This window comes from Tympanuchus pallidicinctus, unplaced genomic scaffold, assembly GCF_026119805.1.
Source record: "Tympanuchus pallidicinctus isolate F22 unplaced genomic scaffold, pur_lepc_1.0 scaffold15, whole genome shotgun sequence".
In the NCBI taxonomy this organism is placed as follows: Eukaryota; Metazoa; Chordata; class Aves; order Galliformes; family Phasianidae; genus Tympanuchus; species Tympanuchus pallidicinctus.
In genome coordinates this window covers 6,317,867-6,330,258 of record NW_026294669.1, presented here as the reverse complement: position 1 = coordinate 6,330,258, position 12,392 = coordinate 6,317,867, and the positions used below count along the sequence as shown (strand labels likewise).

Genomic DNA, 12,392 nt, shown 5'->3' with positions numbered 1-12,392 from the left:
TACTGACTGTATCTATCATATGCAGCTTTGCATTCTGTTGCTTTTTAGGGGCTGTAGATCATTCTGCAACAGAATACACTGAAGCGTTTTGTTTTTTGCAGATATGAGAGATTTTTGTGTGCAGTTCAAGCTTAGCTATTAAAGACTGTAATTACTCGTCTTCATTCAAGCATGCATTGTTCTGAATTGTATAGTACTCTGAAAGCACGTAGTGTATTCTGTGTTTCTAATGAACAGCACTCATAATTAACTGAACCTTCTTCCCTTTAATTTTCTCAAATAATATTTGATGATGTTACCAGTCTGTCAGTCTCCATTGTTGCAATCTCTGTAAAAGCTGAGACTTAATTCACAACGTTTGTTGTACCCTGAACATATGTAATGAATGAACATCCCTGGGTTTTGTTTTGTGTTAACTGAATAATTATTTACAAAATAGACCAAGCAATTTTTTAAACATGCAGACACAAAATCCAAGTGAGTTTTTGTAGCTCTATTTGCTGTATTAATTATAGTTCCATATCAAGCCAGGGAGCATGGGGAACGCCAAATTTGTTAGATGTGAATGCATGAGAGTTAAATACAGACTCTTTTTGCCAGCAGTTCATCTGGACAAGCCCCATTTTGTTACTCTCTTGTAGTCTCTGGCATTGTCTCAGCCACACTAATAGCTAGGGGGTTTTGCTGTATGGTAAGTAATTAAGCACATAGCCTTAAAGGTGGAGTAGGGGGGAAAAAGAATTTCATTTTTGTTCTGCATATATTTTCATCATGGTAGAAGTTATCTCCTATATGCATTTACAAAAAAATGTGGGGCTGGAGCACAGTAAATGCACAGATGCTGTTTCCTGTTTGGCACTCAGACCTGTGGGTTTATTTATTTACTTATTTGTCTAGGACACTTTCGGAAGATAATAGAGGGTCCCAGTTAAGCAATAATAAATGGTTGTAGAATCACAACATGGGGGTGGATATCGAGGTCAGGTTTTTTCCTTTTCCCCACGAGGTAAAGTTAAGTATGAAATGTCTCCATTGTATATGAATGTGGCTTTTACCTGGAAGATTTCTCTCAGTTCCTAATTGTTTTAGTATCCCATACTTCAGTTTAGAAATGGCCCTTTTGAAAAGGACTTGCATGTATGCCTTGCACGGTGTGCTTCAGCCCTGAATCGCTGCTACTTCTATCTCTGGGGCACCTGAGATGCTGGCAGAAGTTATCACCGGAATTTCAAAGCCGGTGTACCTCAAACAGCATTATTTATGAAAACTGACAACTGATTCTCTCTTAATGTTATCTGGCATGCCTTGTTCAAATGCCTTCTGCTTTCACCAGACAAATCAAGGTGTTAACACATGTAACTCACTAGAGTATAAACAGTGTGAGAGCAGCACTGCAGATAGGATGTGAAGTATTTAATGCTGATGCCAGATGGATGCAAACAAATAAATCTGTTAAGTTCCAATGTTGGCTTCTTTTTATGTGCATGATGAGTTCAACTCCTACGAAGCTGCCAGATGTAGAAAGCCATTGGAAAATGCCACACGTACCTCTTCATATAGGCAACTGTTTATAAAATTTGTTCATATGTAATTATTTCAAAATAACATTCAAATGTATAATTTCAGGTTACCAAGTTTTGCCTAACCAGCAGCAAAACTACCAGGGTTTAGTTGGAGTTCAACAGTCTCAGAATCAAAGTCTAGTCAGTGGCCAACACAACAACATTGGGAATCAAATTCAAGGTGTGATTGTTCCATATCCTTCAGTGCCATCTTATCAGGTGGGTAATTTACTCAGAACTTTCCAATCTGTGCATTCAGATTGATCTATTTTTAATTTTTTTACAATTGTTTTGTAAATGGATGAAATCTGCAAGTATGTTTCAAAGTGACATGGATAGAAATTTGAAAAAGTAGTAACAGTAAACAAAGACAACCGGAATGTGAAGCAGAAGTTTTAAACAAGGGGCAGAATGAAACACTGTCTGCACAAGGAAGTCTTAATGTTCTCAATTTTTAGGTTTCGGTGCCTCAAGGTTCCCAGGCAGTGCCCCAGCAGACATATCAACAGCCTGTAATAATTCCTGGTCAGTCAAATCAAGGATTGCCCACAACAGGAATGCCAGTTTACTACAGTGTCATTCCATCAAGTCAACAGAATAATTTAAGGTAAGTTTAACTTAGTTATTTGATTTCTCAGCAACAAGGTTTAATTGCCCTGTAGAAATGGACATTTCTGCTGTATTACTCCATGTATTGAGATGTATTTTATAGGCAGACTTGCAAATATTTTGTTAGCTATTTCATTTTTTACTCTTATGCAGTTAACTGAAACAACCAGTACTGCTTGTTGGACTGGAAATACTGTTTCTGTGTTGCTATCAGCAATCTTTTACTTGTAAGTTCTACATTGTTGTTTTCGGTGTTCCTTTTTTTACACGTGAAACACGAGGATGTCCAGTAGCAATACCTTTTTGCAGTTATCTTTATTCTCTTTATTTTGAATCTCTGAAACAGATTACTCAACTTCCTTTTGTGCACATAACTAACAAAGCCTGTTAGCACAACGCTGGCTATGAAATGAATATAGGAACTTTCTTGGATGTTCAGGTCTTGTTTGATAAATAATGTTGAGTACTCATGATAGAACAGATAATTGAATACCTAAAAGAATTCATTACAATTAATGCTTGTTACATGTTGTGTTTCAAAATACTTGGCTTGCAGCTTTTAAACAAGCAGCAATGGTATGAAGCTTGCTTCATCCACCTGTGAGCACAGATTTCAGTATTTATGTTATTGCTACACGGCTTCATCAAATTAAATGAATCTGAATTCTTGTTCTGTGTACCATAAGGTTCTTTTTAACCTTTTCTTCTTTGGTTATGTTTGAGATTATTTATTATTGAGATATGATTATGTTTGGAGTCACAGGTAGACATCATCATAGACTTTTTTTTTATAATAAGCTTTGTTGCTTGATCTCTTCTGTCATTCGCAATGGCCGTCTCTTTCAAGCAGGGTAACTTCAGAGCAGACTAGCATCTTGGACATTAGGACAGCATCTTGCTTTTATCAAAATAGATGTGTTGCAACACTTTAACAAAGAACACAGAATACTGTTCTGCAGGAACTGAGTGGACTCAAACCCACAGGTCATTAGTGTAGACTAAAATAATAGAAAGATAAGAAGCTGTGTGAAAGAGTACATGCTATGCAGATAGGAAGCAATTTGTTTTAGTTTCCACTGAGTTCTGCCTTTTTCAAAATATGAGCACTTTTAATTTATAATCAAATACTTGATCTTGGGGACAAAGGATGCAAAAAAAATTTAGGTGAAGTCATACGTGAAAATGGATTTCTCGTGGAGGCTCAACAGGATCACACTTCCTTTATTCTGTTGTTTGAAGGTGTTTAAAAAGATCTCATTCCCTCAGGATATTCACTTTCTGTCAGTACTGACACGACCATTCTCAGTTTGCAGTCCTCCAACCCAACAGATGTTCTGTGTTATGACAGAGTTTGGTCGTGTTGGTTCCTCAACTGTTTTGACTTGAATGTCTTGAAAATTAGCTGGCATAAATAAACTTCCAAAATTATTCTTTTTGTATGTATTACAGAAAAATGAAAGGCTATTTCTTTGTCTTCTTCCATGCCTGGGTACTTTTTTCCAATCTCCTGTTTGGTAAAGCCATGCTAAGGCAACCTCTGTAGGCATCTGTCTAAGCTGCCTTACCGTGCTCTGAAGTGGATGAGTATGCTCATTCCATGTGCTGAATAAGCTGACTCAGCTGCTTGGGGCCAGCCTCCAGCTGAGAAAACAGCATATGAAATCCTTGTGGTGGGTTCTGTGGTGGCTTTTTAACTGAGACCTAATTATGGTTAATTAATTCTGTACATCTTTATACCGTCTATTTGCACACATACCAAAATAAATAAATCACGACAGCTTCTTGGTATACACAGGTCATAAGTTATGGCCAATGAATAGACTCGAAACCACTGTCTTCTGAAGAAAAGATTCCTGGGCAGGGGGTAGGTGGGAATATTACTGATTGAAATTAGTGAAATCCCAGTAATTTGTGGTATCTGTAGGCAACAAATGCAGTGGTTAGGATTAAATGTGACAAACTTCTGTTAGTCATGTTCTTTTCTCTTTATTATTATTACAGTTCATCAGTAGGATATTTGCAGCCTCCTGGATCAGAGCAGATACAGTTTCCTAGAGCATCATCACCCTGTAACTCACAGCAGCTTCAAGGACAGCAATGTGCAGGTTGGGGGACTAAAGCTTTTTTGGAGCAAGTTTTTAGCCATTGTTATGTAGAGTGTTTGTATTTGTTATTAAGGGTTTGGTATTTTTTAATTTCCTTCTGTATTCTGTATTTGATGTTAGATTGCATACAGGTTAACTTCACATCTTAATTTTTTTATCATTGAAAGCTCTCATTACTTTGCCAGAATTCAGTATTGGACACCACAATGCCTTGCATGTCTGCTTTTAAATTGAGTCAGACTTGGGAACAATGCATTTGCAGCCAAATGACTTGAATCTTTTCCTCAGTGGCTACTGGGCTTGGATAGAGAGGAGAGAGGTAGTCTTTTCAAATGTTGAAAGGGAAATTAAATACTCTGAAGTATTCTGTTCTCATGTTTGTTTCTTCTGGTAGCCTTATTTACTGCCTTTACTTCCATAGTTTATAACAACCATTCAAGTCAGAAGCCATCACCTCCTACATTATTGTCACCTTCATCAAAGTCAAAGCTGCCACAGGCTGCTTCCATTTTGCACTACAGCATAGTGTCTCCACCCTCATGTAAAAGTTCACCCACTGGTCTTTCCATCATGCAGCCAATAAAAGGTATATTTTATTGGGATTTTCATCTAAGCCATTCTGTCTAGAAATTATCAGGTTGATTTCACGGCTACTTGCGAGAACAATTGTGATTTGAATGCTGTCTCTGCAAATACTTTTTCATAATTCTTCATCTGAATTACTGTCATTGTAACTTTAAAAATGACCGCATTGAACTAAATGAAACAACAGCCAACTTATGAGCAGTCTGGAGGCAGCCTTCTTCAACAGAGAACAGTGTTGCTTAGCAGAAGTACTTAAATCAGTTTTGGAATGTTTTACTCTATAAAATATTAAGATTTTTTTTTTAAGGCCTATATATAGCAGCTTCAATGCAGTATGAAAACAGTAGTGACATAGAGCTTGTCTTGTCCTTGAAACGTTTATAAGTATTGATATCCAGACACTTTATATCTCTGCATTTCCAACCACAGTTATCATAAAATTTGATGAGCTGGTCAGGAAACTAAGGGCATTGGGGTTAGCCTCCAAACCAGAGATTTATAGATCAATCTTTTAATCGTAGTCAGTACTACTGCCCTTATTTTAATGAAAGGGAATTTGATGCAGGAGAGGTTTCACTGGCAACAAAAAGAAAAGGGGGGTGTAATTTCTACCATTGTTATCAGTATTTTGCAAGCAATAGCTGAAGCAACTAGGTCAATGACCTAGATTCCAGTGGAGATGAGATGTGGAGTCTCTTATGACCTGTTATCTTTAAAGATATTTTTAGAGGGTGTTCATTAGTAAATAGGTAACGTACAGTTAGGTGGCATGATAGCTGGATCAGCAGTGTATTTTAGTTCACAGGCGTTTTTAGTTTTCTTTCTTTTGGGATGTAAATCTTAAAGATGGCCATTTCCAGGCATCAAAAATTGGTCTAGAATTGGTTTGTTCTACCCTTACCCTGTTCCATGTTTCTGTTTTATGCTGTTTTGATTCAAACCTGTTACACTGTCATTTAAACAAGGTTGGGGAAGGTAAAAGCCTTCTAAATATTGAGAGAATTAAAAAACGCACGCACTTGAGCAACAGCAATAGTGAGATGATACCTTAAGGAATCATCTGGAGGTAAGGACACAGGACATACATAGGCATGCAGCTGAGTGGTGTTTCTCCTTCTGAAAAATTTGAAGGGGAGCACACTCAGTCTGGGAGCCTTTCAAGGATTTCTCCCGGGTTCTTCTTGCCATGCTTTTTGATAGCTGAATATCTGCATCTGATTTATGCCTTCTATGACACTTGATTTCAAGCACGCTTGTTATAGGAAAAGAGTTGCATTTATTCTCACTTACTCAAATGCTGTGGAACTTATAGTAGAAGTAAAGAGAAACAGCACTTGGGGATCTACAGTTTTCTTTTGCAGTTTACGTAGAACTTTTCAGCATGTGACATCTGTCAAGCAGTAATGCTGCAGGTTATTTCCTTGGGAGTTCTTATCTCATAGAACAGAGATGACAAAAGTTATGTGCCAAGCACTGTGGAAATTATAAAGCAGTAAAATGTAAATCTAACATTTATAATATTTATATATACATATGTGCATAATTAATAAAATGAAACCAATCTTGTGTGAAAGGCAGTGTGTATATTGGTTTTTGCCTCTTTTCCTCGAGTCTGTGCATAGAGATTACAGAGGCCTTGCCACTTGGCAACTTGCTTGTGTTACTCAGATTAATAGCAGCAGTCCATAAGCAGAAGTCTGCTTTATTTTGCTGCACAACAGAATAGAAATATTCACCGTGTGACTTTTACAAGGACAGAGCAGGGACGCTCAAATTGATACCCTCTACCAAAGTTGGCAAGGTAATCTGATGATTACATTTCAATCTGTAGCACATAGGTAGAACTTTTTGCCATTTTAAAAAATTAGGAAAAAAAAATTGCTATTATCACATTGTTTTGATAAACATCGATGCAGTAAATATTTCACAGTACAGTTTAGAAAGGCTAACACAGTTCTAATATTAAGAGCCTGTTGCTCTACATTGTATGGTTTGCGTTTCCAAGGAATCAGATTGTTTCTTTTTGCAGTGCAGGGGTAGTGAATACAATAGCCCATTTTCAGAAGATATAGGAGCAATGCATTCTGTAATCTGATTGACTTTTCCTAATTGGTGGGATGATGTAGGTAATGAATTGAGAAGATTGTGGACTCTCTGTTTGAAGGGAGTGAAGTTGGATGATTAAATGTTGTTCAAACAGTGTATTTTAATCATGGTTTCTGAGAAATTATGTAAACATAACATAGAAGAAAGAAGGAAATTGCAAACAACCATTTCCAAGTAAATAGGACATTATATAAATTACCTGGGATGGGGGATAACAACTAATCTCTCAGAAAAACTCTCATCACAGCTCTTTACACAAAACCATATGGAACAGCATTGGCTGTTTGGCTGTTCTCCCCTAACTGGAATTTCTGCAGCAACCACAGCAGCTAAGTGGTGCTGGCTGCATGGAACAAACTACGTTCCCTGCTCAGAAAAGCAACCCCAGGCTTGTAGGATAGTTATAAAATCTGTGAATGAATAAAGTGTTGCTTTGGACTAAAGACCCATTTCAGATCTTTCTAATGTATGGCACCATATCAAAGAGAACTTTACTCTGACAATAACTACAGTAAATGTAGAATACTTCTAACTATTGTTAAATAGAATTTCTTTTAAAAAATATTCCCACTAATGAGTTTCAGTGGTTCCGTTTATCTTCTGCAGTTCTGGGAAGCCTTCTCTTAAGCTAATCTAGTGCAGATTTATTTGATAGTGGAAATAGAATTGTACAGAATATCCTGTCCTAGTTCTCTAGAAATGAGCAGCTTATTTAGCAGGATGTTGTTAGCATTTTCTTTTGTTTTCATTCATGTCTTTTCTACTAAAATTAAAATTGAAACTGATGATGAACCAACTGCATCCTGTCCATTTCTTGCCATGTAGCAGTAGCAGCACCACCGGGTGGAGGAGTAGTAATGATGCAGCTAAATATACCCAACAACCCTCAGCCTCGGAACCATTCACCTCCACAGTGGAAACAGAATAAATATTACTGTGATCAGCAAAGGGGGCAGAAGTCCACAGAACTTAGCACTTTAGACAGTGCTGCACAGGTATGAGTTCTGTTTTATTTTCCAGCGTGACTTATTTGCATAAGCTGCATTTTTGCTTTGGCTTGTTGTTGGTTGTTTGGTTTTTTTTTCCCAAAAGTTCTTTTTTGGAATGAAGTCTGTTCTGATAGTACTTAATATAGTACTTTTGCTTCCAGTGCTGGAATGCTTGTAATTTAGCTTGTTCAACTGGATACCTTTTTAAATACACACTTGTTGTTTATCCAGTTGCAGCATAGTCCTCAACTAGGTAGTCCTGTCACCTCGCCAGCCCAGTCACCAGCACCAGCTCAGCTGTCAAACCTCAAGAACATCCGTCCCACGTTAACACCTCTTTCTATTGTGCCCCAGTTTTCTAGACCTTTCATCCCTGGACAAGGTATATTTTTGGTTAACTAAAATGTGTGTGTGTTGTTTTGTTGTTTTTGTTTTGTTTTAAATGCATCTTAAAAGACATAAGGATTTTCTGACAAACTGTGGCTCACTGCAGTAGTAATCTTACTGAAGGAAGATCAACAAAGCTATCCAGTAGCTCATCTTAATGCATTCCATGGTTACGATGTTATCTTTCAGGGATAGAACTGTAATTTTAAGATGAATGTTCTGACAAAGCCCTTTTCTTCGTTGATGAATGCATTGAATCAAACCACTGCTAAGTGTGAATTCTTCATTCCTTTTAGAAAAACTGGAGTGATAGCAGAAAAAGTTTCTTACAGAATAATTGAATTCCTCTTCTGCCATGTTATCAGGAAGAAAAAAAAAAAAAGAAAAAAAAAAAACCAAACAGAAAATAGGGAATTTTCATTATGATGTGGAAGTTTGAAAACAAACAAGAAGTCCTTTGGCAGTGACCAAAGATGTCCTGGTCTGTAGTTCCAAAACTAAAATCAGTGGATCTATTTTGTACAAAAATTACATTAGTAAAGCAAGACTTAGAGAAAATGCTGCTGTGTCTTCCTTATTGATAGGAGAAACTTATTTTGTTTGTCTTTGTCCTGTGCTGCACAACCTTTACATGCTTGGTATTCCATCGTTGTTGTAAAAATTCCAAGCTGCCTGTTGCAAACCACATCTCGCAACTTTTTTAATCTTCTGTGATAGTTAAAAGAATTCCGTCTGCTAGTCCTCAGAGCACAGAGGAGCATGAAGACTCACCAGGGAGGCAACCATGGCAATGGTTAAATTAGTACACTGAGAAGTCCTTTATTAAGGTCATTTTCAGATGACACCACAGTAAATAACGTTATTGAGTTTTTCAGCGTAACTCTTAAATGCAAGAAAGCCTTGGGCTTGAACCTTTTCACCCTGTGATCAGTATGTGACTTCATCACACAAACCTTATTTTCCTAGCTTAGCCAGATACACTGCATTGTGCATACTCATTCTGCTTTCCCCTACAAAAGATAAACACAAAACCTCCAAATTCTGTTCCTATGTTCTGGGGGTGGGGGGGACCCTTCTAATTACCTTTCTCTTTAAGGAGATGCCAGATACCCATTGCTTGGCCAGCCCCTGCAATACAATCCACCATCTTTATTACGTGGACAAGTAGCAAGCCAACAGGTAAAGAGAACACTCTTCTGGCAACACAGAAGAAAGCAATTTAGGACTGCAATTATAATAACTGTGAATAGGAACTTAAATTACTGCATTGGAAAAATAATGGATTGGAAAGCACTTGCTTTCTAATAACTGTTTCATTCTTTGTTGATACTTCCGCTGTTCCTATGGTGTAAAAGTAATGAGAAGCATTATCCTGAAATGTAAACTTGTCTTTTGAACTGAAGTTTCAACCTGTGAAAGAAGGTGCAAGGCACAGTGTAGAATATGGACTCTCCCAGAAGCAGATAGGCAGCAGTTCTAAAAATGAGTAATAAAAAAAATTTGCTTAAAAGAATTTTGAGTAAGAATTTTTTTAAAATAGGAAATACAGGTATTGCTAAGCAAAAAGTGGTTTTGTTTCTTACAAGAACAGAAAACAGTCTTAGCAAAACTGTATTTACTGCTGGAGACTTAAACCTTTCTCCCCTACCTTGCTCAATTCTACCAGAGATCAGCCAGAAGATGTGATGGGTTTGAGGGGAGGTGGTTTATTTTTTTTCTGAGAAGTTTTAAGGTGATTCTTTTCATCGTTTCCTTCCTTTCTTCTGAAGTCAAGAGATTTACACTGAGGTAATGCAGAACTTCTAAGATGCCTTCTCATTGAAGTACATCATTTATATTCATCTCTCTAGTGTCAGCCTGGAAACAGACATGGAAACAGGGGAAAGAAACCAGCAAAGAAGGCTGCTTCAGCAGATCTCGGTGCAGGAGAGCCAGGTATAGAACTAGCCACGTGGTGTATAAGGGCAAAACAAGTCAGATGGTACAGTCAGTTCACAAATCTACTGCAAAATTCAGCATTGACTCCCTGCCTTGCTCTTTTAAGGAGCCTATTTGTAATCTCAGCTTTTATTTGTACACTTGCAGCTGTAAGCAGCATTAAATGTGAAAGAAGCATTGCCCTCTACCAGCAACAGAATGCTTTTGTAATAGCCTGTAATATCAGCCAGCTGGAGATACGAGGATGAAATAACTCATTCTCTACTGTATCTACTTATCCACTTAATCTTTAAGTACAAGAACGAATTTTGATTCGACATTTTTCTTGTTTCAGCTGTGGGAAAAGTTCTAGAAATAACAGAGCTGCCAGAAGGTATAACTCGTATGGAAGCAGAAAAACTATTTGGAGAACTTTTAAAAGTTGGTGCCAAGATCCGGTGGCTGAGGGATTCACAGTGTCTACAAACACAGCAGCACCACCGGCGGTACTGTGGCAGCGGAGATAGTAATGTGAACACTGAGCCTTGCAAATCTACTGACTTGGCCTCCACTTACACGGTTCTAGCTATGTTCCCTACAATGTCGGCTGCTCAGAACGCATTGAAGAAACAAAGTAGTACCTCAGTTAACAAGTTCAGGCTGAGAACGAGCAAGAAGCACTACGACTTTCATATCCTTGAAAGGGCTAGTTCTCAGTAGCAGTTACATCGATGGACACTCAGCCTTTACTACTTCCATGTCCTTCTCTCCTTGATCGGCTTAATGTTGTGGGGTTTCTGTTCTTTTTACAGAGATTCCTGGGATGTTTTGTCATAAGTGACATTAGCCATTGAAGAATAACCCAGTGATCCAGCACGATGAAAAAGTTAATTCCAGACAAGAGCAAGAAATCATCTTTGGGAAAGGCAGCTTTCTATACAGAATGCCATTGAAATGCCCCCCCCAACTTTTATAATAGTTTTGTTTTATATTTTTGACTTCTTGTATCAGATCCAAAGTTCTATTGTACAGCAAACGTTCATAAAAGCCCATGTTCAGATTTGTATTTTATAATCCCTGTTCACTGCCAGCACACAGCTGTCCATTCCAAAGCAGGAACCTGAGGATTGGTACAGGGGGAAAGAGAACCATTTTCAAGGAATTACGCTCATTTTGTAGTGAACTGCCCAAAGTATTCAGATTAACCTGTTCCCTGTCCCTTGCATTTCTTTTGTTTTTTAAAGAAAAGAAATATATAATTTTAGTAACTAGTTAATTCCTTAGATGGTTGGTTTCTTTTGAGATTCATTCAAGCGATGTCAAAAGAAATTACAAGTTCATTGTACCCTGGAAGGATTCGCTTTGATCCAATGAGTTGAAGAAGTATTTAAAGGGGAATATGAATAGATTACGAAGAATGTTCACTGAATCACATTTTAATATTTCTTTTTAGCAAAAAAAGTGAAGAAACTAAAATGGATCTTCACAAGTGACAAAATGTTTGCACTTTAATTGTGTTCCCACCAGTATGAATCTCTTTCTCTTTCTTTTCACGCTAAGATAATTGTGTTTGATAAGAGCTGGAAACTTTTTTAATGGTTTAAGTTTTCATCATTTGCAGATACTCACTGGACATCAAAAGACTCATTGCACATAAAAATGAAACAAACTTTTTTTCAATTTGTGTAATTTGCAAGGCTGTACAATGTGTGCTGATGCAAGCCTTTTTCAGTTCAAGAAAATAAATGTTTACAAACACAGACTTTTGTGGTGCATTTGTTTAAACTTCTAGGACTCTTCTGAAACCCGGATGAATATGCTGATGCTTTGGATCCCTATAAATGTGAGAAAATAACTTGAAAATAACTAGTACTATAATTTTTTTTTTTTAAACCACCATCTCTTCCTCTTCTTAAAGCATTCATTTACACCATCTTCTCCATTTTTTTTTTTAAACATTTTCCCCATACAAGTGAAAAGAGAGAATAGATCAGACTATAAGGGCTGCCCCTGTTTAGTAGTTTTTTTTCTTGTTTTAGCACAGGTGCTGACTTGCTGTGTAGATAAACAACAACCAGTTCCTTTCCTTTAAGGCCACAGCTTTGTAAAACATGCATTTTAATTCCTCTAAG

At 37.3% G+C, this 12,392-nt stretch overlaps 1 protein-coding gene across 18 annotated transcripts in view; it reads left to right on the top strand.

Moving 5' to 3' along the window:
• R3HDM1 (R3H domain containing 1) overlaps positions 1-12,022 on the top strand; it is a 66,494-nt gene extending 54,472 nt beyond the window's left edge. For 13 of the 18 annotated variants that reach the window (XM_052674815.1, XM_052674817.1, XM_052674813.1 and 10 more), the window contains 9 exons: positions 1,627-1,781; positions 2,021-2,169; positions 4,173-4,276; positions 4,698-4,862; positions 7,793-7,962; positions 8,188-8,338; positions 9,440-9,522; positions 10,194-10,278; positions 10,616-12,022. In XM_052674815.1, coding sequence (XP_052530775.1) covers positions 1,627-1,781; positions 2,021-2,169; positions 4,173-4,276; positions 4,698-4,862; positions 7,793-7,962; positions 8,188-8,338; positions 9,440-9,522; positions 10,194-10,278; positions 10,616-10,980 — 1,427 coding nt within the window. In that variant the 3' untranslated portion in view covers positions 10,981-12,022. The remainder of the gene's footprint in view (positions 1-1,626; positions 1,782-2,020; positions 2,170-4,172; positions 4,277-4,697; positions 4,863-7,792; positions 7,963-8,187; positions 8,339-9,439; positions 9,523-10,193; positions 10,279-10,615) is intronic. The other 5 variants (XM_052674823.1, XM_052674822.1, XM_052674825.1 and 2 more) reach the window with 3 other exon arrangements.
• The last annotated feature ends 370 nt before the right edge of the window (positions 12,023-12,392 follow it).